We start from the raw sequence: 23,666 nt of genomic DNA, 5'->3' as shown, positions 1-23,666 counted from the left end.
ATTTTTTAAATGCCATTTCTTATGTTATCTTTAATGAAGCTTTCATTAATTCAATCTGGCAAAATTGTGCTTGTTACACTTTTATCTATGTAATTTCACATCAATGTAAAGAGTAACACTCAAAATACTAAATTCTTTAAGTACATATCATGTTTTTGAAAAAGAACATTAACTTAGACTCGAGAAAAAGGTATAGGAATTAAAAAAAAGAAAAAGAAGTAAAAAAATAGAAACTCCTCCCAATTTCTATTTAGAAAATATAAGAAATCTAAGGAGCATTCATGTAAGCTATAAGAGTTATATTCTTGTTGCACATGTTAGCATGAGACATACTGATTGCTTTTGGTAGCTAATGAGAACACACTCTCATCTTGGTCTCTTTCCACCTCTTTGGCAGAACCTTCTCTCCCTCCTCTCAGATCTTTTTCCTGTCCTAGCACCTTAGCCTGGTATTTCACATCTTTATCCTTGACAATGTGCTTTTTCTTTCTCTATCCACAAAGATTTTATTAATTTTTATGATTTCAACTGCTACCTCTTAATGTCCGATTTCCATTTGTAATCTAGATAGAGGCAGGTTCTCTCAATTTCCTTCCCTCATATGAACATTTTTACTCAAATTCATTTTCCTTCCAACTTTAAGCACTGAAAATATTTACCCAAAGCTCCTAAACTGCCAATTTCTGCATCAGACTTTGGTTCCAGCAAAATGAGGTCTCTTCTCATGAACTGCCCTAGAGCATGGCTCTGGGTTTACATAGCACTTGGTTAGCTCCACCATGAATAATGGTGCTATTTAGCTTCTAAAATTCAGCTTCTTTATGTGAAATCTGGTGTACACCTTATACCTATTGCACAGGACAGTTGCTAAAATTAAGTGAAATAATGGGTGTGAAATGTCTGACACACAGAAAATACTCACTAAATGTTATTGCTATCGTCATTACTATGAAGATTAACTTCTCCTGCAGTGGCTTTCCACTTGTATTATGTTACAAACAATTTTTTGATGATCTGTCTTTAGATTGAACTTATGGCTATTTGTTGGTCACTTTCACTATCTCTCCGACAACATGAGATTCTAGGCCACTAACACAAGGAAAGAGTGTTGGGAAATGGCCAGGATATTTGCATGGATAAGCTAAACTCGCAAGTTGGGTGTACGGTGAGATGGAAAGGTAATACTAAAACGCATTTAGTTTCCAGCACAGCAACTAACTAGCTGTACGACCTTGTCAAATCACTTTATCTCTGTGCCTCAGTTTCCTCATCTGTAAAATAGAAGTCCAAATGCATAATCAATATCCTTTCCATTTTTTATCTTTTTCAGGTACAATTTTTTTTATTTCTAAATATGAACTCTAGTGACACACAGGCTGTAAATACCAGTTTCATCACAAACAGGCTTATTCAAAGACAAGAAACACTGCAAGATTTTTTTAACAAAACAATAGTCTATGCTGGGCAGGGCAATAGCAGGTTTATAGTTGTTCATATGAAAAATAATGCAAGAATAAACTCTGTGTTTCAGGTACTCACACCTATAAACCTCCTTTTTCCCTACCCTGTATATGCAACACCTTAAACATAATGTAAAATATTAAGCAAGAATTTGAAAAATCGCTTAAGGAAAAAAAGGACTCATAATTTTTTTCTAGTTTGGCACTGCACTCACAGCACAGAAACCCCTATCTGCTTTGAGCAGGGAGCCGGCGTCTCACTGTTTGATATGAGCAGCTGCCACTGAGTGCATACCCACTTGCCAAGAACTATGTTGAGCAGTTTACATTTATTAGCTCACTTAAGCCTCACAAAGAAAACTATGAAGTAAGTGACATTTGCTGTCATTTAACAGATGAAAAAGCTGAGCATCTAGGTTTCCAGGCATCATAACTTCCTTAAAATCACACCAGCGGGGGTGGAGTGGCAAGCTAGAACACAATACCAATCCACAAGGCTCATAAATACAGTTAAACAGTTCACTGTACAGCCCTCTCCCAAATAAGTCCCATGCACATTAGCATACGAAGCCCTATAAAATGTTGAAAGGATTTAAAAAGTCAGAATCTTTAAAAGACTGAACCAAAAATGGCATCCACAGATAAGAGAAGGAATGTGCTCAACCAAAAAAGGAACCCACCTTCATGGCCTATGACAGATCTGGAAGTTGTCTGAAAGCTAACAATTCCCGCCACATTGTCATTGGCCAAAATGTTCACTCTAACGGTGTCAGAGCTGGGCAAGATCCTACTTCCGCCTTCGGTGTACACCAAACTAATGATGATGCTTTCATCATCCTCTGGCTCAGAATCATCCAAAATGGTTAAAATTATTGTCTTTTTGGTTTCACCTGTAAAAAAAAATAATGGAATAGCAAAATAAAAAAATAACCAACATCACAAAAGGATTCACAAAGGCTCAAAATTATTTTTTTAAAACAGTAGAAATATGTAAGTGAATTATAATAATAGTTCAAAATCATGAGCAATATTAGTGCCACTGTAAGGAAATGTTTTGTGTTAACTTACATCTTTTGATATAAAAAACATTAAAATTTTGTTAGTATGTACAGATTGTGGAGAAGGACATTTTGAATCGTGGAAATTTAAAGGGTAGGATTATTTCAAAGAATCATGGTTTCATTCCTGGTCTTTAACCTAGGCCAATGGCCCAGCTAGGGAAAGAGCTTTTAGAGGATCTTCTGTTTGGAAACAGCTCCCTCTCGGAGAATGGAATCTTATTCTCTCATTCTGGCGTTACTGTGAATAATCTTCATCAGGTACTCAAGCCAACACCTCACTGAAAAAAAAAACTTAGGGAATGGTGGTCAAAATGGGAAAGCCATGGCAACTTCCGAGCAAAACAGCCTGATTGATATGAATCTTTAGGTAACTAGATGAGGTGGCAGCATCAAATACCAGCTTCCTGGATGTAAGGCAATGAAAGCAGGAGGCAGAAGAGAAACTCTGGTGACAAGAGCCAATCAATCTACTTTGCAATCTGGTCTAGGACCCCAGTGATACATAGGGCACCCATCATTGAATACCCCTACACCCAACAATGCTTTGCTCTTTGACCTGTGGTGCCTCCCACTTAATACTTTGTCACGTTCTGCAAAGAGGATGAAAGGGTGAGGAGAGAAAAGGCAGGAAAAAGGAGAAAGGAGATATGCACACATGTTCTCTCTCTCTCAACTTTGGTGTATCTCCTCAATTCATAGTATCAAAACTACCTCAAAAGACAGATTATTTAAGAATCTATGTTAGCTACATAGTCCATTTTATGTGATGCTAAAGTTACAATTCAAAGTAATACTAATTTGTATAATGCTATTACTTTTTAAGGAATTTTATTTATTTATTTTTAGACAGAGAGGAAGGGAGGAAGAAAGAGAGGGAAACATCAGTGTGTGTTTGTCTCTTGTGTGCCCCCTACTGGGGACCTGGCCCACAACCCAGATATGTGTCCAGACTGGGAATAGACCAATGACCCTTTGGTTCAGAGGCCAGCACTCAATCCACTGAGCCACATCAGCCAGGGCTACTTTATATGATAAGTTGGTAGTTATTAAATCCACTGGATAATCTAACTAACTTTTCATCTTCACTACCTGTTTATTACATTTTCATTACTTGCTTTGGAAAAAGGAGAAAAGTTACCCATTACCAACCTGTGTCCCCAATTCTATTGGGTATGTCATGCTTCATTATTCCCCAAATAATTGATTTACTAGAAAATAACCACTGTAGAAATATCTTATACTATTTTAAAATTTACTCTAAAATATACACTGATTAGGTGTTTCAAAAAGTATATGATAAATATATCGTGATCCCCAATTACTGTTTCCAAAAAGTTTATGTAAAACATTAAACAATAAGAGGTGCAATGAACTGTTTTAAGAGATGTAATTGTGAATGTTTATTTCCTTTATTATTCTGTATATAGTGAGGTTTTAATGAGTACACATCACTTTTTCAATCAGAAAAATACTACATTAAAAAAATGCATGGAATCTATAATTGCCCAAATCAGGATTTAAACAGTGACCTCAGTAAAAACTGCTTTTTCCCCATGCAAAAAAATAAACTATTTTAAACATATGAAATGTCCAAATTTTTAAACATTAGATGATTATTTAACCAGCCTTGAAAAAGAGTCAGTGACTCTGGCCCTAATTTTAACGGGCCAAGTTACCCATAATTATGTTGTTCATGAAAACAATAGTGATCCCATCCAAGTCAGAACAACAGCAAATTGATCTGCCACTCAGCCTAATTACAAATGAAGTCACCAAATGTCACACTATTTATACTTACAATTACTTTCATTGAAGATTTATCCCAATTTGTCTAATGCATATTAAAAAGCTTCCCAGTTAATACTCATTTTTAGCTATGTCTAGGTATTCTTCTTAGCCATGTGTTTGGTAGACACACGGTTCATTCTCGTAATTTCCCTTACAAAAACCAGAGCCTTCCTTACACTTGTCATTGTGTTTACTTACAGGCCCTCCTACTACATACAAAGGCATAAAATTCCTGCATCCCCTGAAACCCTCCTTTGTTTAATAAACTAAAAGGATACATATAAAGGGCCATGTTAACCTACATGTCACGTCACCCACCAGCTAACTGCTATTTTTTCAAAACTGTACTGCACTTTCACATATCAGCAAGAATGCAGGCAGTAAATAACTCTTATGAACATTATCATAAAAATGGAACATGGTGACTTTACCAGTATGAATAAAATGGTTTTAGAAGCATCACTCACCTTCAGCAAAAGTGAGAACATCTCCAGCGCCTATAAAATCTAAGCCTTCAGTAGCAGTTCCACCAACAACACGCCATTCAACTGTCACCTGACCTAAGCTGCCCCCTGTCCTGTGGATCATCAGCTCCACGGTGCTTTGGGGCTGCTCCTGAACTTCGACATATAATCCATCTTCCGAGGTGTTGGGACTAATGCTGTATATCACAAACACTCCGAAGGCATCGCCATTTAATGCTATGACAACTGTAGAAGTATTTGGCTGTCCTATGGTTGGCTGGTTTTCAAAACTGGCTGTGATGTTCATGAGGTGCACTTCAAGGAGAGAAATTAGGAAACTCTCATCCATCTCTGGGAAATCATCCACAAGAATGGAAACTGTGAGATTTGCAAATTCATCACCTTCCAGCATTATGGCCCATTGCCTTGTTACAGGCTCATAGTCACTACCAGCCACAGCCTGACCACTAAAAAGAGACGCGACCCTGGTCATGTTTTTCCTGTAGGTCCAGAAGTCTGAGTGGTTAACAGCTGGACTGATCCACGATGTCATCCAGAAACACTGGGGGCCCTCAGAGGCACTGAAAAATGAAAATGCTGAGCACGCGTGTTCTTTGAGGCACAAAGTGGCACAAGTATACTGTGGTTCCCCCATGGCAGAGACATTCACCCAAGTTCTCCAGAGCGGGTCAGGCACCCCCTGAATTGGCGATTCATAGTAGAACAGTAAATCTTGACCTTCCTCAACTGCAAGAGCCACTACATCAATATCGGAAGTACTGTAGAACAACAAGAGCTGACCAAAGAGCCCTCCGCTAAAATGTGGAGGGACAATTAAAAGACAGGTTAAGCACTCAAAACAATCTGTGGATTACATACAGAGGAGACAAGTACTAATTGTAGTTTTCACTTTTTAAGTATAAAACATACTTGCACAAACACAATCATGTTTCTTATTACCTTTGTCTTTCAATGTTTTCTTTTCTCATGTAAGGAAACTTTGCTAGGTTTTGATCATATACTTTTCTTTCTACCAAGCTATGAAAAATACCTTGCAAGGTATGCAAATCATAACCATTTTAAAATTATCAAGCAGAAAGAGAAAATTAATTTTCATGACTAGATTTAACTAAAACAAAGTAACAATGATAATAGCATGAATACATTTTGAGGAAATATAATTATTTGCCATAAGGTCCCCAAAGCCCATACTTTCTATTTCTAAAAAAATTCAGTGAACTCTAGACTCCCTCACAAAAGAAATGCAGAAAAAATAGAACCTGAACATTAACCACCTCAGCATATGAATGTTCTTTAATTTACAACCTAGTTATATTTAAGTTCTAACTCCATCAAGTCATAAAAGCAACAAATTTCTGGAGTTAGAACGTCCAATGATGTACAATCCATTTCACTAATAATAAGTATGATAAATATAATGGGCTCTTTATATTAACAGGCATAAATCATTTAATAAATTATAATAATTTACATTATATAAAACCTTCAAACCTAAATTATTTAATTGTACAAGAGATCCTCTCCCACTGACCCGTAATTCCCATCACCCCCACAAAAGTAGCCAACTCATATACCTTCTCCTGACAGTTATGTTAGCACAGGAACTTCTCTCCAGAGGCTCTTGAACACGATAAACCGACTGAGCAAAGGCTACTGTACCATAAGGATTATCATTGGCAGGAATAATAATATTTGCCACTCGATCTAACCCAATAGTACCTCCACCAGAGGCATCAGTTAGTTGCACTTGGATAACCTAAAAATACAGTGAAAACTTCCTTAACAGAATCCCAGTTCTGAAAAGCAATTGAGAATGATGCAAGGGAAAAAAATTAAACATATCCATACAAGTACAAGAACAAAATAGAATGTAATATAAATAGACTCACAAAAATTCCCCTATTATATTTACAAACCCAATTGTAACAAAATAATCCATCATAAACTTTTAATATTAGAGCATATTGTACATTTAAAAATAGGCTATTTAAGTTTCTTAATATTCAGTTATATAATCTCGTGAATCAATTTTGAGATCCTTGTGTATGTTTAGCACTTCAATGATAAACTTTTATGTCCTATACCTTTTATTATTTAGGGAAAATATTGCATATTGTTTACAAAGTTAATATACTATGCTTTATTTCCCACATTCTTTTAAATGGAAATTCTCTGAGAAAATTTAAAACAAAAAACATCATGTCACAACACCACTTCAATTCAGAGAGGAAAAAAGAAATGTTTTACAGGTATTAACTAATATCTAATATTTTAGGAGTGAATAATGACATAATTAGCATTCAAATAAAATTTTACGAACTTCCTCTCTATGAAAATTTGATACTATCAAATAATAAATACAATTAAATATAATTTTATGAGATATAGGCCTGAATAATACTTAAAATTTACACATTAAAATTATCTTCAGCCAATATATGTTATTGATAAATCAACTTTCTCACTGAGATTCGATTTTTTTTTGTTACCTTGCTTCTTTATCATGAAAAAGAAATATCAGACAGCTATATCTAGCATGGTATTTGTCACATAGTAAATTCTCAAAACTGCTGAAGAACGAATGAATGAGTGAAAAAAACCCTAAGATTGGCCCACCTTCAAGCACAAAGGGAATATGGATATAAATAAATTAAGAGTTTATATGAACTGATGTAGCAAAACATATGATAGATGTATAGGCATTGAATCACTTAACTAAAATGTGAAAAAATACAACTGTATGAAAAAATTCTTACACTAGTAAACTAGTATGTACACAAGACCTGTTTCTAGAATATTCTTGTTTTTTTTATCTGTAAGAAAGGATTACTTTCACAATACCACATTTTGAACATCCTTGCATAATTTATATGACATCCTCTATAAATGTCACAACATCTATTCTATCACTATAAGACAAGCCATGATTTACAGTGTCATTCTATACTAGCCATTCCTCTCACCTCTTCGATCTCCGGAACGTCGTCAGCCAGGACCTCTAACAACAAGGTTTGAATGGTTTCCCCAGGGGCAAAGGTCACATTACCTGAGACAACTCGCAGGTCGCCAGTAGCAAGCTGTCCATTAATGGTGGCAACCCACTGAACAGTAACATTGCCGAGTGTCCCAGAATTTCGAATTATTGGCAGGTTTACCTTCACTGAGTTAAACTCAGGTTCCTCTACAATAAGTTTAGTAATCTGAAAACCTGAAGGACAGAGCAGAGTTAATTTCAAATGCAAAATGAAACTAAGTCAACTTAGAGCTATCCAACTGCCATCCTATAATCACTTCCATGTTTACCTCTTAAGCAATCCAAATAGCTATACTCCATAAAATCAGAGTAACATGCTATGATACAAAGTGGTCAAGCCAACTTTTCCAAATTTTACCAACATTTCCAAATTCTTTTTTATTGTGATGGAAGTAGAAATCGCAAGCCCAGAGGCCCACAGGGGGCAGGCATACCCAGGTCGTGAGTGAAGTGGGTCTAGTGAGTTCTGTGGCTAACTGCACAGTGCAAGCCTGCTCCAAAGGGACAGTTGCTATTCAGCTCCCATAACTGATGCAGTCAGTGCAGGAGAAGGGGCTCAGTGTTGCCAGAGTTTCATACTTAACAGGAAGGCCCAGAGACCCATACTTCTGTGCAAATTTCTGTAAATTAATTTTTAAAGACTTTTCTAAAATTCACAAAACACACTTAGGAGCTGGAAGTAACTTAAAAACCTAGAAGATTGTGACTTCCATATTTATGCTGGGAGGTTGATTTTTTAAATAACCACTCACTACTGCTAGTGAGTATATGTAGATGCTATATATCATATAGGTTAAAAAGAAAACCTGACCAAATCAATTCTGCATGTCTAAAAATAAAGATACGCATGATCTATGTAGATAAGTAAAAGGGAGATACAAACTAATCTGGTTACCAAATAATCCATAGGGGTCATCAGAGGCCTCAATGATAATGACTGCCTCTGTTAATGCCCCTAGTTTGGCTCCTCCTGTTGTTTCATTCAGCAGTTGTACAAGAAAAGATTCTTCCAGTTCAGGGTAAATGTCGTTAATGATATATATTGGCACAGCTTTACTGGTTTCCCCTTCCAGCAAAACCACGTCCGATGAAGCTATACTGTAGTCTTCACCTACAGAGACAAAAAGCAAAATGCTAAGACTTATTCCAAAATATAATAAATACGGCATACTGCTAGGGAAACACTATGATGTATCAAATTTTATGGATATACTTGGCAAGACTGTTTTGATAATGCTTACTACATTTATTCTAAACAAGAAGACTCTACCTCTCTTCCTAAAAATAAATGGATTTGATATAACCAACAATGAAAAAGACTTTCCAAGAGTGGGGTGTTTGAGTTCATTCACTAATGTTTAAAAAGACATATATATATATAATTTGTTCTATTTGCTAAATACATATATAGATGATACACAGATACAGATATAGGTGTAGACACAGAGTAATTCACTGTCACAAGATAGCTCTTTATCTACAAAAATGCATACAACACTTTAAAAACAAAGAGCAAAACTAGAATTTTAATCTCATTGGGGAGATACATTATACTGTTGCACAGAGAGGCATATAAGCCTCATCAGTGTGACAGCTAGAAACTATGGACCTTTCTACAAAGTCAGGTACCTACTGTACAGGGTGACTTTGTTTCTCGTCCAGGAGTAGTTGGGGAAAGGAAAGAGGCTTCCTATGGAGCCAAGGGCAAATTTCCTAGAATGCTGATTAATCCTCAATGTCCTCGAATATGTAAGACCCCCTAAAGGAAGTCAGGCATTCCTCTGGGCTGCTACCCCAAGTGTGTGCAGGTGCAGGGTAGTCAGGGGTTGTGTGCACCCGCACACACACGCACACCACTTAGGGACTAAATGAGCCTGGTTTATTATCTTTTCAAGTAAGTCTCCAGTACAGATCATTTATCTCAAAAGATCAAGCCTGTTATCCCATCCATCCACACTCATGCTCTTTTCCGTACATACTAGAAAGTTTCTAAGTGAATTCCTCTTATGCAAATCTCCCTCTAGGTGCTGTTACTGTACCACCAAAGAAGGCAGTCACTCTCCTGATGTTTGCGTTTGGCAATGAAAATGTTTTGCTTATACATAAAATAGTTAATGCTAACCATCGTTTTTCCATGTTCTTCATAAATAAACAAACAAGCAAGATAAACGGGTCAAAACAAAACACTGTTGCCAAACACTGCAATCACATGGCTGTACATTATTACATCCTGCATGCTTCAGTATCAAGTATAGAAGGCCCTTTCAAAAAATACACAGGCAAAGACTAACCATGCTTTCCTTAGTCTACTTTGCATTGGTTTGTTCATTCATCATAGCTTTTAAATTCATATACAATTTGCCAACAGTCTGCACAAATTCTACAAAATTATTGACATAAATACATGATAAAAGCTCTGGATTTGTGCTTTCAAAAGATACAAAAGCATTATTATTTTCTGGCTGATTTTTCTAACTACATCTTTGAGTAGCTTTGTTAATCAAGGCTAAAATTCCCCTCTAAAACACTTCACTGTCCCTCAGACGTGTTTTCTCACCAGGTATTGCAGTTATTGGCACAGTTTTAAATTTCACAGAAACATCTGCAAATGCTCCCCCTGTCCTAGTCACATTGATAATGGGTCCAACGTGATTTTCTTCCACTCGAACAATTGGAGCTGAGAGCTGAAGAATTCCAAAGGCATCATCATTGGCAGCAATAATTAGATGAGCAATTGTTTCTATCTTAGGCCCAAGGCGAGGAGAATTTGGAACTAAAAGAGAAGAAATTCCAAGGTATCAAAATTTTAAGAACTGGACAAAAGTCATTAAAGCCTTCCCAAGATTCCATCAGCCAAACACATTCATTATTTAGTGTTTTCTCTCTAATACTTACAACAAAAAGTTATTGGTTACTATGTACTAGCACTATGCTAGACACTGAAGACACAAAAATCAACTAAACAGAAAGTCCCCATCCTTATAGTTTTATATCCTATTGAGATTTTTATTATAGAATCCTTAGCAAAGAAATAGTTAACTTACAAAGATATTTTAGTAAGTACTGGAAATTTGTCAAAAGGCAAGAAATGATTAAAGTATAATAAGTCATAATTTTGCATAAAATTACAAGGAATAATGATGAAACCTGCAGAATTATAATCTTCTAATTAGCTACCAGCGTGCCATAAAGCTTTTTAAAAATAGCATTTCGGTGACAAATTGAGTTGGAAAGTAATTTAGCCCTTGTCCTCCAAGACCAGCTGCAGCAAACTGTCATACTCCAATTAAATTACTGCCTCTGCTTTAGCTGAACTCCCTCCCAAACCCGTTCGTCCCCGCCCCTTCAGTTAGCAGTCACTAGGCTACCTCATCTGGAAAAGGAGCCTCAGTGCTACCCCAATGCTGCTATAAAAGAGTATGTAATACTCTTAAGGTTACCTTCTTACTTTCCACTGATTTTCAAGAGAACAAAGCTTATTTTGAAGGCATTTAGGACTTTCCAAAAACTCTCCCTCATTTATTTTCTAGGTTAAATTCCAACCAGAGACAAAACATTAAAAAAAATAAATTTTTAACACAAAATAAACCATCAAAAAACTTTTACTAGAAGTAAAGAATTTTGAGTTCATTTTTTTTCCTTTTTTTGTATTCTTTCTAGAGGTCATATTTATAATATTTCTAACGATGATACTTGAAAATATGTGATCATGAATGAAAGTTAGCCTTTTCAGACAATGTAACCTAAAAACAATTAATAACACCATTTAATTTCAGCTACTTAGGCCCAGATCATGCTAAATTATATCATAAAGTCACAATTATAAATCAATATAATATAATTAAATTCAACTAAATTAGAAAAGAATGGCAGTGACCTAAAGAGATGTAGCAGCAGATGACACTTTTCTGAGTGTGCACTATTTGCCTGGCATTGTTCTCAGAACTTTTCTTATGTCAAGTCATTTAATCCCGATGCCATCTCTATCTGGTCAGTAATATGGTCCACAACTTACAGCTGAGGAATCAGGACCACAAAGATGCTGAGGAAGTCACCTACGTTATCATACTAGTTAGTACCTCGTGGACACAGTGAAAAGCCATCCCGTAGGGTCTGTCTAATCACTTACACATGGTTCCTCATCAAACCTCTCCTGAAAGTTGATTACACTCAGAGTACAGTAACAGAGACCCGACCAGCTTCCACTGAGTTTGCCTATTAATATTTGAATCAATATCACACAGATTTGCACTTAATTCTTTTTTAATTATTTTATACTATTTACTCAACATAAAATACACGTCATTTGTTTCTCCCATTCCATAGCACATGGGTATTGTACATTTACCATCTTATTAATAATTGTTCACATGTACTGAATGCATGTGCCAGATACTATATTAATTTTCACATATATTATCATATTTAAGTCCTATAATATTTCTATATAATATATAAGGAAACCGAGGCAAAGATAATTATGTCCAAGTTCAATGCTACATATTGGAACATGAGTTATCTGACACCGGCACCCATGGCTCTTAGTCGCTGGTATATGTGATAATCCCTCCTTGTTTTATTTCCCTCTCACTCAAAGAACTGTGTGTTCCTTGAAAATCAGGCCATAATTTTTACTTAATAAGACTAATTATTGGATTTTATTTCAATTTATTTATATTTTCACTGATTCTAAATCCTGCTAAGGAAAAAAGGTTGAAGTATTATATGAGAATTTTAACTTTAATTGTCTCCTGCAAACTTAATGTTAGCAATTATCCTGTAAAGTAAATTTATTTTTTTATAGGTAATACATTTGATGGTACTGACTAGAAAATGAATTTTTTAAAAAATTTATTTAATTATTGTTTAAGCAGTTTTCTGTTTTTTACTCCCATTGCAGCCCACCCCCTCCAGTGCTCCCCCCTCCCTCCCATTCCCCCCCCTTAGTTGTTGTCCACGTGTCCTTTATACTAGTTCCTGTAAATCCTTCCCCTTCTTCTCCTGAAATTCCCTATAAAGTAAACTTCCTTCTATAACCCTGAACTACGATCACTGGCATTGTGACCAAGAATGTTGTTTACAGTGTGGTATATCTATTTAGATATTACAGTAAGGTAAAAAAATTTGCGTGTAAGAAACCTTAATTTATGTGGCCAAACATGGTCAACAGGCAGGTCTTGGATATCTTACTCTTTGGATTACATAATTCCAGTTTTTTTTAAGTTGTGCTTGTTTTCATATAAATATTGTTCTATAACTGATATTAAATTGATCTTAAATTAATATCATCAATCTTTCTTCCTTCACTTGTTCCTTTATTCTAGGAAATCTAGACTCCTCTCACCTTTCTGAAGTTTATGAGCACTTACAAAGGCATGACTAGTGAACAAACTATAACAAAGCAACTGCTTTCAGCTCCACCAGCTCGAGCCCAGCCCTAGAACCATAATGCCACACTCTCTCTACAAAGTCACTGAGCCCCAACAACTCCAGGGAGGGTGGCTTATACTTTTTCATAGAAGCTGCTTTACCAGATCCTCTACCCAACTTGGTTCACTTTTCATCCCTCTTTCATTTCCCTAACCAGTATCTTCTTCTCGACTCTAAGAATGGCCTACAAATTTATAGGATATCTTACTGTTCCACAAGCCCTGTCACCCTGCCCTCATACAGTTGCCAGATCCACAAGCTCTCCACCAATACAAAGAGCTTCTGTTGCTTAAGAAATCTCCCAGAGTGGATCAAGGTGAGAGGCTCAGGCTCTTGCTACCAGGACTGTCCTCAGAATCCCCAGGTTGATTTCAGGATGTTTTGGAAGCTGCAACATGTAGTACAGCAGCACTGGAGAGCAGTTACACTGGATTATACAGATACTTCCAAAAATTTACTCTTGGAATGTAACAGAGTTTTTTGTATGGTTTATGCTATGGCTTATGCTGGGGCAGTTGTCCCAGCTTTTTCTCTGCTTTCCCACCTCCACCCAGTCCCACCCTTTTCCCCCTCCCTCAGTCAATTCCTGTCATTGTCAGTGTGGGTCATGCATAAATGTTCTTTGGTTAATCCCATCATGATTTCACGTTTTTAAGTGTCCCACTCCCACTTACCTTATAGGTCAACTTTTGTAAGATGGTACTTTCAAATTTAGAGCTATTTTTCTAGAATTTTCTACTATGCCAAATTCTTAATTTATTGTTTTACTGAACAGAATTCTTACTTCTAATAGTAATAATAATAACACAGTAACGGTTACTTACTTGGTCGATCCTGTACTTTCTCTATTAAAGTAGAGTTGAGTAGTTCAATAAACACAGACTCTGACCTTTCTGGTTCCTCATCATCCAAAATTGAAATAGTTATTGTAGCTTCACTCTGATTGGCTCTGAAAAGAGCAAATCCAGAAGCTGGTACGTAGTCCCTTCCTTGAGTTGCTCTGGCTAAATTAGGTGGAAAATAAGGTGGTTTTTCCATATCATCCAGTGTTGCATATGTGACTGTGACTTTTCCCATGAGGCCCCTTAACCTTATTATTGACAATGTGATGTTCTGAGTTGCTTCCTCAACTTCAATAGGTCTATTTTTCTCGGAAAAGATGAAGACCCCATAAGGATCATCACTAGCCAAAACGATCAATGTGGCGTTAGTATGAACTCCCAAAGATCCACTGGAGACACTGAGGATTAACACAGAGAATGCCTTATCCAGCTCTGGATCTTCATCTGGCAATATTTCGACTGTGATGTTGGCATTTTTTTGCCCAATTTCAAATGTGACATTGCCGGAGGTGAAGGCGAGATCGCCATCAGGATCAGAGTCTATGCTCCAAAGCAAAACCACCTGAGACAGAGCTCCATGACTCCTCACAATCTATAAAATATTGAATATTAACAGGTATTAAAAGAGGTGTTAAAACCAGTGACTTAGAGAATTATAAACACAGATAATAGCAGAATATTAAATTTCTATTTTATACCAGCTCTTCTCAAAAATGCAAGATTCTTAAAGGCAGAGGCCATGTACTGCCCGTTTTTGAAGGCTCTCAGAGAGTCCTACTTAAAAAGTGATTGTTGCATGAAACAAGGTATTAACTGAGTATTTTTAGCTTGTACCTAAACTATAGCTGTATATTTTCTGCAATTAAACAAAGCAAATGTAATTAAAAACATATATTAAAGAACATTCATTGACATTTCTACACTGACTGCAAGAAAGATGGTATATTTCATTGTAAAGAACAGATAAGTGATTTTTTTAAGTTAGCTATACAGCCCATTTGTAAAAATAAATTACAATATTTCCTTTATCTTCAACATAATACATAAAACAAACACCAAAAAATATATTTGACCCAAGGTTACATAAAATATGTTTAAGAAGAAAAAACTTTTTGTCAATATGTTAAAAGTAATAAAAAGCTTTAAAAATGCTCCAAATAAGGTATAATTAAAAGTAATTTTCATTTATACTTAAAATATAAATGTCTCAAAATAAAAGTTGAGACAGATGTTTTATAAAACTTGATCTTCTCCCATAATCTTTTTGGTTTTCTTTCTTGAGTAATTGGTCATCCTCACTGAAGTTGTTCGATGTACTCACAAGAGTTTACTGAAGATATGCCATAACAGTAAGGAGAGAGATATTTTGAGTGATTTTTCATGTGTATACAATCTAAAGAAGCTCGGCAAGCTTCTAGCTGCTATAAGCTATTTAACAACAGAAAAGTACTTAATTCTGCCTTGGCTGGTATGGCTCAGTGGATTGAGCGCTGGCCTGCAAACCAAAGGGTCTCTGGTTCAATTCCCAGTCAGGGCACATGCCTGGGTTCTGGGCCAGGTCCCCAGTTGGGGACACATAAGAGGCAAACAAACATTAATGTTCCTCTCCCTCTTTTTCTCCCTCCCTTTATCTAAAAATAAATAAGTAATACTAAAAAAAATCTTTAAAAAAACTACTACTGAATTCCTACCAAAACAACACAGACTAAAGATACATGCACAAATAAACATGCACACTATATAAAATAATTATTATTGCTATTCACAAATAGTTTTAGATTTCCTTTCCTTCTGGGAGAGAGATAAGACAGGATTTCGCTTCTCTATGCATTAACATTAGCATGGTCATATGACTTGCTTTAGCCAAGGAGAAGTGGAAATGCTGTGAATCCCTTCCAGAAAAAGCCAGGAGAGTCAATACCTAGTTCTTCTCAACCACATTTCCTCCTTCTTGAAGACAGAAGCACCTTTTGAGATACAGCCTCTCTAATCCTCAGTTCCTAAGTGGTAGAAGGTTGCCAGTTTCAGGTGAACACATAGCAGGAGTGGCAAGCAGATCTTTGTCGCGGTAAACTAATGAGATTTTGGAGAAATTTGTTGCCTATCTGAATTAATACAAAAATCTATGTAATACAGCTCCATTACACTTCTTAAGAAGTCGGGAATCCTCAGAATCCTAACATAAATTTGTATGCAATACTAAATAGAAAAGCAAATGTTAAATCACTATTTCATTGTCAGTTTGTATTGTTTGTGCCACCAGGCTCATTCATGTCACTTACATAGAAAAAAGATGATGCAAAGTACACCTTCCTAAGACAATACAAGTCTTAAAAGAAACGAAAATGTCTAGGATTGCAGGGGAAACGTGTACTCACATTGAATGTAACAGTGCTGCACCCGTCTTCTGGCTCAGTTCCGCTGACAAAAAGCGACTCAGGGCTAAATTCAAATACACCGTGAGCGTGGTCAGAGGCCTCGATTGTCACTAGAATTTGGGAAGCCACTCCTAGACTGGCTGTATGAGTAAGTTCCAACAAATAGTAGGAAAATGTTAATCAGTCATTTACAAACCAAAGGAAAAGGCAAACAACAACCTTTTGAAAAGAGTTGTACCATTCATTGAGTACTTCTAATTTGTTTCAGAAAGAAAGGCAGACACAAATGGTTGCCACACACATTCATGCTTTTATGACCTTTCTTTATTTTGGCACCAACATAACATACAAGTGCTGCCTAAGCATTTGCAGATGAATAAGGAAAACTTGTTTTTCTTTTCTTCTCTGTGAAAGAGAACATTCTCCCACACAGAGTATATGAGGAAAGTCTCTCACGACCTTTAAGGGCCTTGAAAGAACATGAGCCAAATGACTCTTACCTTTATGAAACAGTAATTTCCCTATGATTTCCGTCAATCTACTGAAACAATTCTTGATTTCCAAAAGTGCGACAAGTTTAGGCCTATTTTTCTCATCATATTATGATAGTCTAAATCTACCTCTCCTGGTCCCAAACAGTCCAATCCTATAGCTAAAAAAAATACCAAAGTCTAAAGAAGTATTTAATTATTTTCCTAAGAAGTGTGTTCAAATTTTATGTCAAAATAATGGATGTAGACAAAAAAAAAGCCAAACAGTACATTAAATACAAAGGTACATGATGCACTAAGGGAAGATAGGAATGAAGGGGTGGGAACATGCATTCTGACACTAACGTATAATCCCTGACATTGTGAAAAAGAGCATTTGAGGATTAGAAAAAGATCTCCCTTAAGAAGAAGTATTCTATGTACTCTCTCCTAATATGAAAAAATATATTTGAGGGGAAAAGCTTTATACTTGTACATAAATTTACTTCAAAAAGCATCATCTTTTCACTATTTCCTTCCATTAATTCACAACTTATTCTCCCCATTTATTTTCTTCTCAAATTCTTTATCCCATTTTTATTTTAATTTTTATTTAAAGGGTTTTTTTTAAAGATTTTATTTACTTGTTTTTAGGAAGAGGGGAACGGAGAGAGAAAGGAGAGAAACACCAATGTATGGCTCCCTCTCTCGTGCCCCCTCACCAGGGACCTGGCTTGCAACCCAGCCACGTGCCCTGACTGGGAATCAAACCAGTGACCCTTTGGTTCACAGGCCAGTGCTCAATCCACAAAGGCACACCAGCCAGGGCATCCCGTTTAATTTGATTAAGTGCTACATATAAAGACGCATGGTTCTTTTTGAAAAAACAAACAAACAAAGTGATGCATTTAACATGAAAATATAAATTTTCTATTTATCTCTTTAAGTATTCAAAACTTTGTAAAATGTCTTTCACTCATCATTTGTAAATGATATTAAAGCAAAGTCTCCATCACAATCAGAATCCAAAAGCTGCAGTAGACTGATACAGAGAGGAGGGTCTGAGCTTTGGAGGCAGCAAAGACTTCATTCAGACTTGATCACTTTTGAGCTAGATGACTATAACATGGGGCAAATAATACCTCTTAAAGGTGCTATGATGGTTAATGAGATAAAATACATAAAGGACCTGCACATAGTAAGTGCCAGTAACTGGTTAGTACTGTCTCTAAAAAAGGAAAGTTAAAATGGAGAACAGTAAGGGGCCTTGAAACAGCTGCTTACCATGTCTGTGAATAGTTGGAAGGAAGAATTCCATGTCCCCATCACCACTACCACTGCCTTCAACCCTATAGAGTTCAGCAGTCACTTCACAAGGAGAAACACAGAGACACAACCCACACAACACAGCGACACAATGAGAAAATTGAGAGCTCTTAAAACATATTCAATAAAGAGGAAAATGCAGTAATATTCACCCAATGATATGTATTCTTCCACAAAAGAAAAGATTCTTTTAAGTGGTAAAAGTATAAATTAGTTAAAGCCACCAATTTACAAACACATCATTCAGAGCTTCGGGAAACACTCCCTGTAAGTTGTAATTGGTATTTCCTATTTCTGCCAATTTAATTTTAAACTTTCACTTATAGCAATGTAAATTATTTTTAATATTTTAAATATTTCAAAAATATTTGTTTGTGTGTATAAGCAGACACTTAGACCTTTATACTTATGACACTCACAACAACCAATTCAAAATTAGGGAAATGTATCTAACATTTCTCTAGCCATATATATATTTAAATTCCCACCATATTTACCATTCTCAGACTTGATCACCATTTTACACCTAACACTGTAGAGTAGGCAAGCAGTCTAAAAGTCTGCCTCAGCCCTGGCTGTGAGAGACACCACCAGCTGTACACCCTTCAGCAAGTCACTAAGCCTCTTAGTACTTTGCTTTTTTCTCACCCATAAAAGGTGGTGCTTTCTACAGAATTGATTTAAAGAAAAAGAAATAAATTACCTTGGCCTTATATAAGGACTATAATTAAGAGAAAGTACTTTTACCTTTGCTTCCAATACACCTTATCCCCCAACCATTATTTTACCAAATGCTGGCAATGAAGACAGGAAGGCCAGTAAAGGTAGCAGCAGAGAAAAAGAGAAGGCGGAGAAGCAAGGCCACACCCATACCTATGTGCTTCTACCAGCATCCTCGACTGGCATGCTAGTTTAAGATCTGACCTGCTCTTCTGTTCCCCTCAATAGGACTGAGTTAAACCAGACATGAGAAATTTGGCACCCAAAACCTGAAATAATTCAGAAACTGGAGAGGCAAAATGGATTTCAGGGAATAGTCAATGCATGGCTTTGCCCCCGTATTATTCATAAGTTGATAGATAGAAGAGTGCAGTTCAACACCAGTGTTCTATGGCTAGCATAAAACATTGACTCAGGTGTCTATCTTACGTGGAATCAATTTTACAAACAAAACTATCTGAAATAAGGGCTACTTCCTTGACCCTCAGAACAATTTAGCGCTACAAGCTTTTCCGCCTCTTGGGCAATCCCAAGGCTGTGTCTCACAGAGTGGAGGTCAGTGCCTACATTCCTTTACCCACAATCCCAGCTCCATTGGGTGGAGGAGGAATCAAATGTGCTGCCACTACTGCTTACTAAGAAACGGCAATGCTGGTGTTCAAATGAGAATACATCCCAACCCATGCACAGGCAAGCAATGCGTATTATAGAGATAGAAAAAGAAATTTCTACATAAAATCAGAAGTATCACTATGATCACAAATATCATATCTAAAGAATATTTGATATTCCTTATTAATCAATAGAAAATGATGACTGACATATTCTCAATTACATAAGTATTTTTAACTATAAGAACAACTTTCAAATAATGTATAGTACCCTTTGATTAATGAAGTCCTGTCATGAACACAATGATTTGGAGATCTGAGGACTCATCTGAGGACTGGCAAAGCTGTTATCATCACAGGCTAACTGCCAAACAGGTCACCCAGCGTATTTTTACTGTTCATGCGGTGGACCACACTGTGGCACTGTTTAATCATCTCCCTGGCTTGCCCATCTTTGCTTTCACTGGGCTTGGGAAAACAGGGAAGGGAACTTGGAGAAATCTTGCATACCTAACCCAAAGTCTCACCACATACTAAAAAGACAATATTTGTCCTGCCCAGTCTCTCCCTTTGGATGACTTATTCAGTACTATGACTTTCTTTATAAATATTCAGATATCGATAAGATAATAATGCCAGGTTATGTCGTGGAAGAGACGGTCCCAATGAGTGCCATAACAACTCTCGATTTCTTACATTTACAAAGGTTATGTGGTACATATCACCCATATTCTGTAACAACCCAGTAGCACCTGGTAATCAAACACATTAATCCTTCTGCAAAGAAACAGATGTAAATAGTTCATCTAAGTGGGGAAATAAAGATTATACTAGCCTCTCTTTGACAGAGATAAGTTTGGCCACAAAATAAATTTCGACTCCAAAAATCTTTAATAATCAGAGCCTTCTGAATATCACAATAGAAGATAAGGTACTGCTAACCTGTTTTATTGATAATCACCTCATAAAAGATTACCTAAAAGGACTAGTTTTTACCTGTGAGAAACCTAGGGGTAGCTCTAAAGGCCTATTGTGAAAATTTTAAAAAGGATCAAAGGAGAAAGGTGATTTTTAGGGGCATCGACTATGACTGACAACTCCAGTTTGACGAGTCAGTACAATTACACTATTTCATTCTAAAAACACATCTTCTTTAGGAAAAGACCAATAGGTAATAAAATGGGAATAAAACACCACAGTATAGTGTACTTATAATAAATATGATACTAACTCAGAATTTACCAAACCTCACAGCAAAAGTAGATGTAAATAAAACTATGAGTTTAATATTAACTTCTAAAGCTATTATTATAAAATTATGTAGGGAGACAGAAATTTTCTTTTTACCAAGAAAAAGATCATCTATCAGAAATTATCTACCATATACATTAAACATTTATTAACATTTAGGCTGTTCTTTCTAAAAGTTAGTAATTCACTTATTTAAGAAAAAAGAAGTTAACGTTATTTCAAAGGAACATATTTGCTTAGTAGAATATACCATCGTAGTGAGTGGACAAGCAAATATTTGACATTTTCGAGTCACCAGTCTTACCTCCTCCCTCCAAGTTGAACAATTCAACTTTAAAAGATTTTTCCAATTCAGGAATAGAATTATCAGTGATGTTGACAGAAATGTATTTGTATCTATCTCCTGGTTGAAATTCTAAGATACCAGCAACACTCTGAAATGCAAATAAAAGATTTGTTCATTAGATTATATTCTGTATTTGAATGTGCAAATGAGAATGGTTATCATGCCCCAAATTATTTTAAATAATTTGAAAATGAGTAAAATATAAAACTGGAAATACTTAAGTAGATATGTATGATGTTCAATATAAATTCCAAATAAATATTCCCCAATGAAATAAAGTAGATAAATTTTTTTATTTCTTATTTGCCTGTTCATCAAAAATGTAGTCCAGGCAAGTGAGAAATAGGTGTCATCTACAAATTCCTACAGAATTAATTCAATGAGATGCATGAGATTCATCTCATTGAAACAAGTATATTTAAGACTACAAAAATTATAGCACTGAGCAATTTAAATATGCAGTGCATAATAATTATGGCATTTCTATTCTGAGAATTTTTCCATGCAATAATAAATACCAGTTTATTGGACACTAAGTTTTTCCTGACTATACTTGAAACTGCAATTCATAATACAGATCTCCCATCAGAAAAGTTTATATACTACAAGAAAAACAAAAAGATATTTAAATTAAAAAACCTAAGGCCCTTTATTTACATGTTATTTCTTACACAAGCATTTTCCCCTTGGCTTTGCATAAATATTAAAGCTGTTTAAATTCTTCTGTTAGCTTGTATGTACAAATATATATCATCTCATCAAGCAACTAATGATCTCCAAGCTAAAATGAGGAACCCAAGTACCAATTCAATTAATCACGTGGTTATTAACATTTCAATATTTATCAAACACATAGCATGTGCATGGCCCCATTTTTGATGCTTCAGATTAAAAAATAGCCAAGATGAATCTCTACCTCCATCAAGAACATTCCAGAAGTATAAGTATGAAACATAATAATTCAAATAGAATAACAACTACTATAAAAGTCATACTTGGCTTAAGAAGGAAGTGATTAGCTTGGCCTGGAGTATAGTAATCAGTGGAGTAATTCTACAAATTTTAGCAAAAAAACATTTTTTTTAAAAGATTTTTATTTATTTATTTTTAGAGAGGGGGGAGGGAGAAAGAGAAAGAGAAAGATCAATGTGTGGTTGCCTCTTGTGAGGCCCCCACTGGGGACCTGGCCTGCAACCCGGGCATGTGCCCTGACTGGGAATCAAACTTGCGACCCTTTGGTTCGCAGCCCATCCATGCTCAAGTGCTCAATCCACTGAGCTACTCCAGCCAGGGAGCAAAAAACATTTGACTGTCTTAGGAAACCATCTTACCTGACCTTAGCAAAATCTTGCACAACTGACCGTTTTCTGTTCCGAAAACATGTTCTACTTTGGTATTCCATGATATCACACTGTCCTGTTCTTCCTGCCTTTTCTGGCTCATTGTTTTTAGTGTTCTTTGCCCATTTTAACATTCTCCTGTGACCTCTAAAAACTGTTGCTTATTACAGTCTCTCTAAATTCTCTCCCTAGACAAGACTGTCATATCTGGGCATTTAATATCACTTATATGCTCCTAGCTCCCAAATTTCTATTTCTAACCTCTGATATCTAGATTTAAATATCAGTATCTATCTTAAATTTTCTTATAATTTCTGTCAGAATTTTAAATTCTGATTTTCCTTAAAATCTATGATTTCCTTAATCAATCCTCTCCACAGCATGAACCTGTAGAGTAGCAGGTTGCTTTGACAGGAACGGGGAGTCACTTCTGACACTCTCTTTTACTTTATCCTTCCTTCACACTAAACAATCCTCAAATCCTGCCATTTAATTCAATATTGCTTGTACCCACCTACTTCTTTGCATCTGTTACCTGTCTAGTCCAAGATACCATCACCTTTTTGCCTTGCTCCACAAAATGAACTCTACTGGTCTTTCTGCATTCAGCATCTGTATCTTCTAATGCATTCTTCATGGTTCAGCCTAATGATCTTTTATAAATATGTAACAACTTTCAATCACTTCTCCTTGTTTTCAAAATCAAAGCCACGTAATCTGTAAAGCCTAGAATGATCCAGTTTCTGCACACTTTATCTTTTATCACCACAACTAGCTCTCCACATGCCAGAAATACTGACCTTCTTACTGTTCTGTGCTTTTCTTTAGGGCCATTTTACCTGTCTCAAGTATTTCCTCCCCCTTCACCTAGTTTACTCCTCCTTAAACTTCAGAGCTCAGCATAAATATCAATTCCCCAAGGAAGTCCTCCTTGACTACCTGGACTATGTCAGCACAACCTGTCTCCCAGAGTACCAGCTTTGAACATTTCCTACCACTGTGAGTCAATCATTAATTAGTTGTTTAATATCACTCAAGAGCTGAAGGAAACACCTGGATAGTGAGGATCACCTCCACCTTGGTATATGAGAATAAAGTTAAGAACAGTGATATCTGATATTCAG

At 36.0% G+C, this 23,666-nt stretch overlaps 1 protein-coding gene across 1 annotated transcript in view; it reads right to left on the bottom strand.

Moving 5' to 3' along the window:
* Nucleotides 1-23,666, bottom strand: part of ADGRV1 (adhesion G protein-coupled receptor V1) — a 519,907-nt gene that overhangs the window by 387,695 nt on the left and 108,546 nt on the right. The window contains exons 25-34 of the mRNA XM_053664484.1: nt 21,161-21,290; nt 18,233-18,316; nt 16,479-16,618; nt 14,083-14,692; nt 10,386-10,601; nt 8,724-8,939; nt 7,758-8,002; nt 6,369-6,550; nt 4,777-5,588; nt 2,141-2,350 (exon numbers count right to left, since the gene is read on the bottom strand). Coding sequence (XP_053520459.1) covers nt 2,141-2,350; nt 4,777-5,588; nt 6,369-6,550; nt 7,758-8,002; nt 8,724-8,939; nt 10,386-10,601; nt 14,083-14,692; nt 16,479-16,618; nt 18,233-18,316; nt 21,161-21,290 — 2,845 coding nt within the window. The remainder of the gene's footprint in view (nt 1-2,140; nt 2,351-4,776; nt 5,589-6,368; nt 6,551-7,757; nt 8,003-8,723; nt 8,940-10,385; nt 10,602-14,082; nt 14,693-16,478; nt 16,619-18,232; nt 18,317-21,160; nt 21,291-23,666) is intronic.

This window comes from Artibeus jamaicensis, unplaced genomic scaffold, assembly GCF_021234435.1.
Source record: "Artibeus jamaicensis isolate MK-2021 breed Jamaican fruit bat unplaced genomic scaffold, CSHL_Jam_final contig_373, whole genome shotgun sequence".
NCBI classification, from domain to species: domain Eukaryota; kingdom Metazoa; phylum Chordata; class Mammalia; order Chiroptera; family Phyllostomidae; genus Artibeus; species Artibeus jamaicensis.
This window is presented reverse-complemented; position numbering and strand designations above follow the sequence as displayed.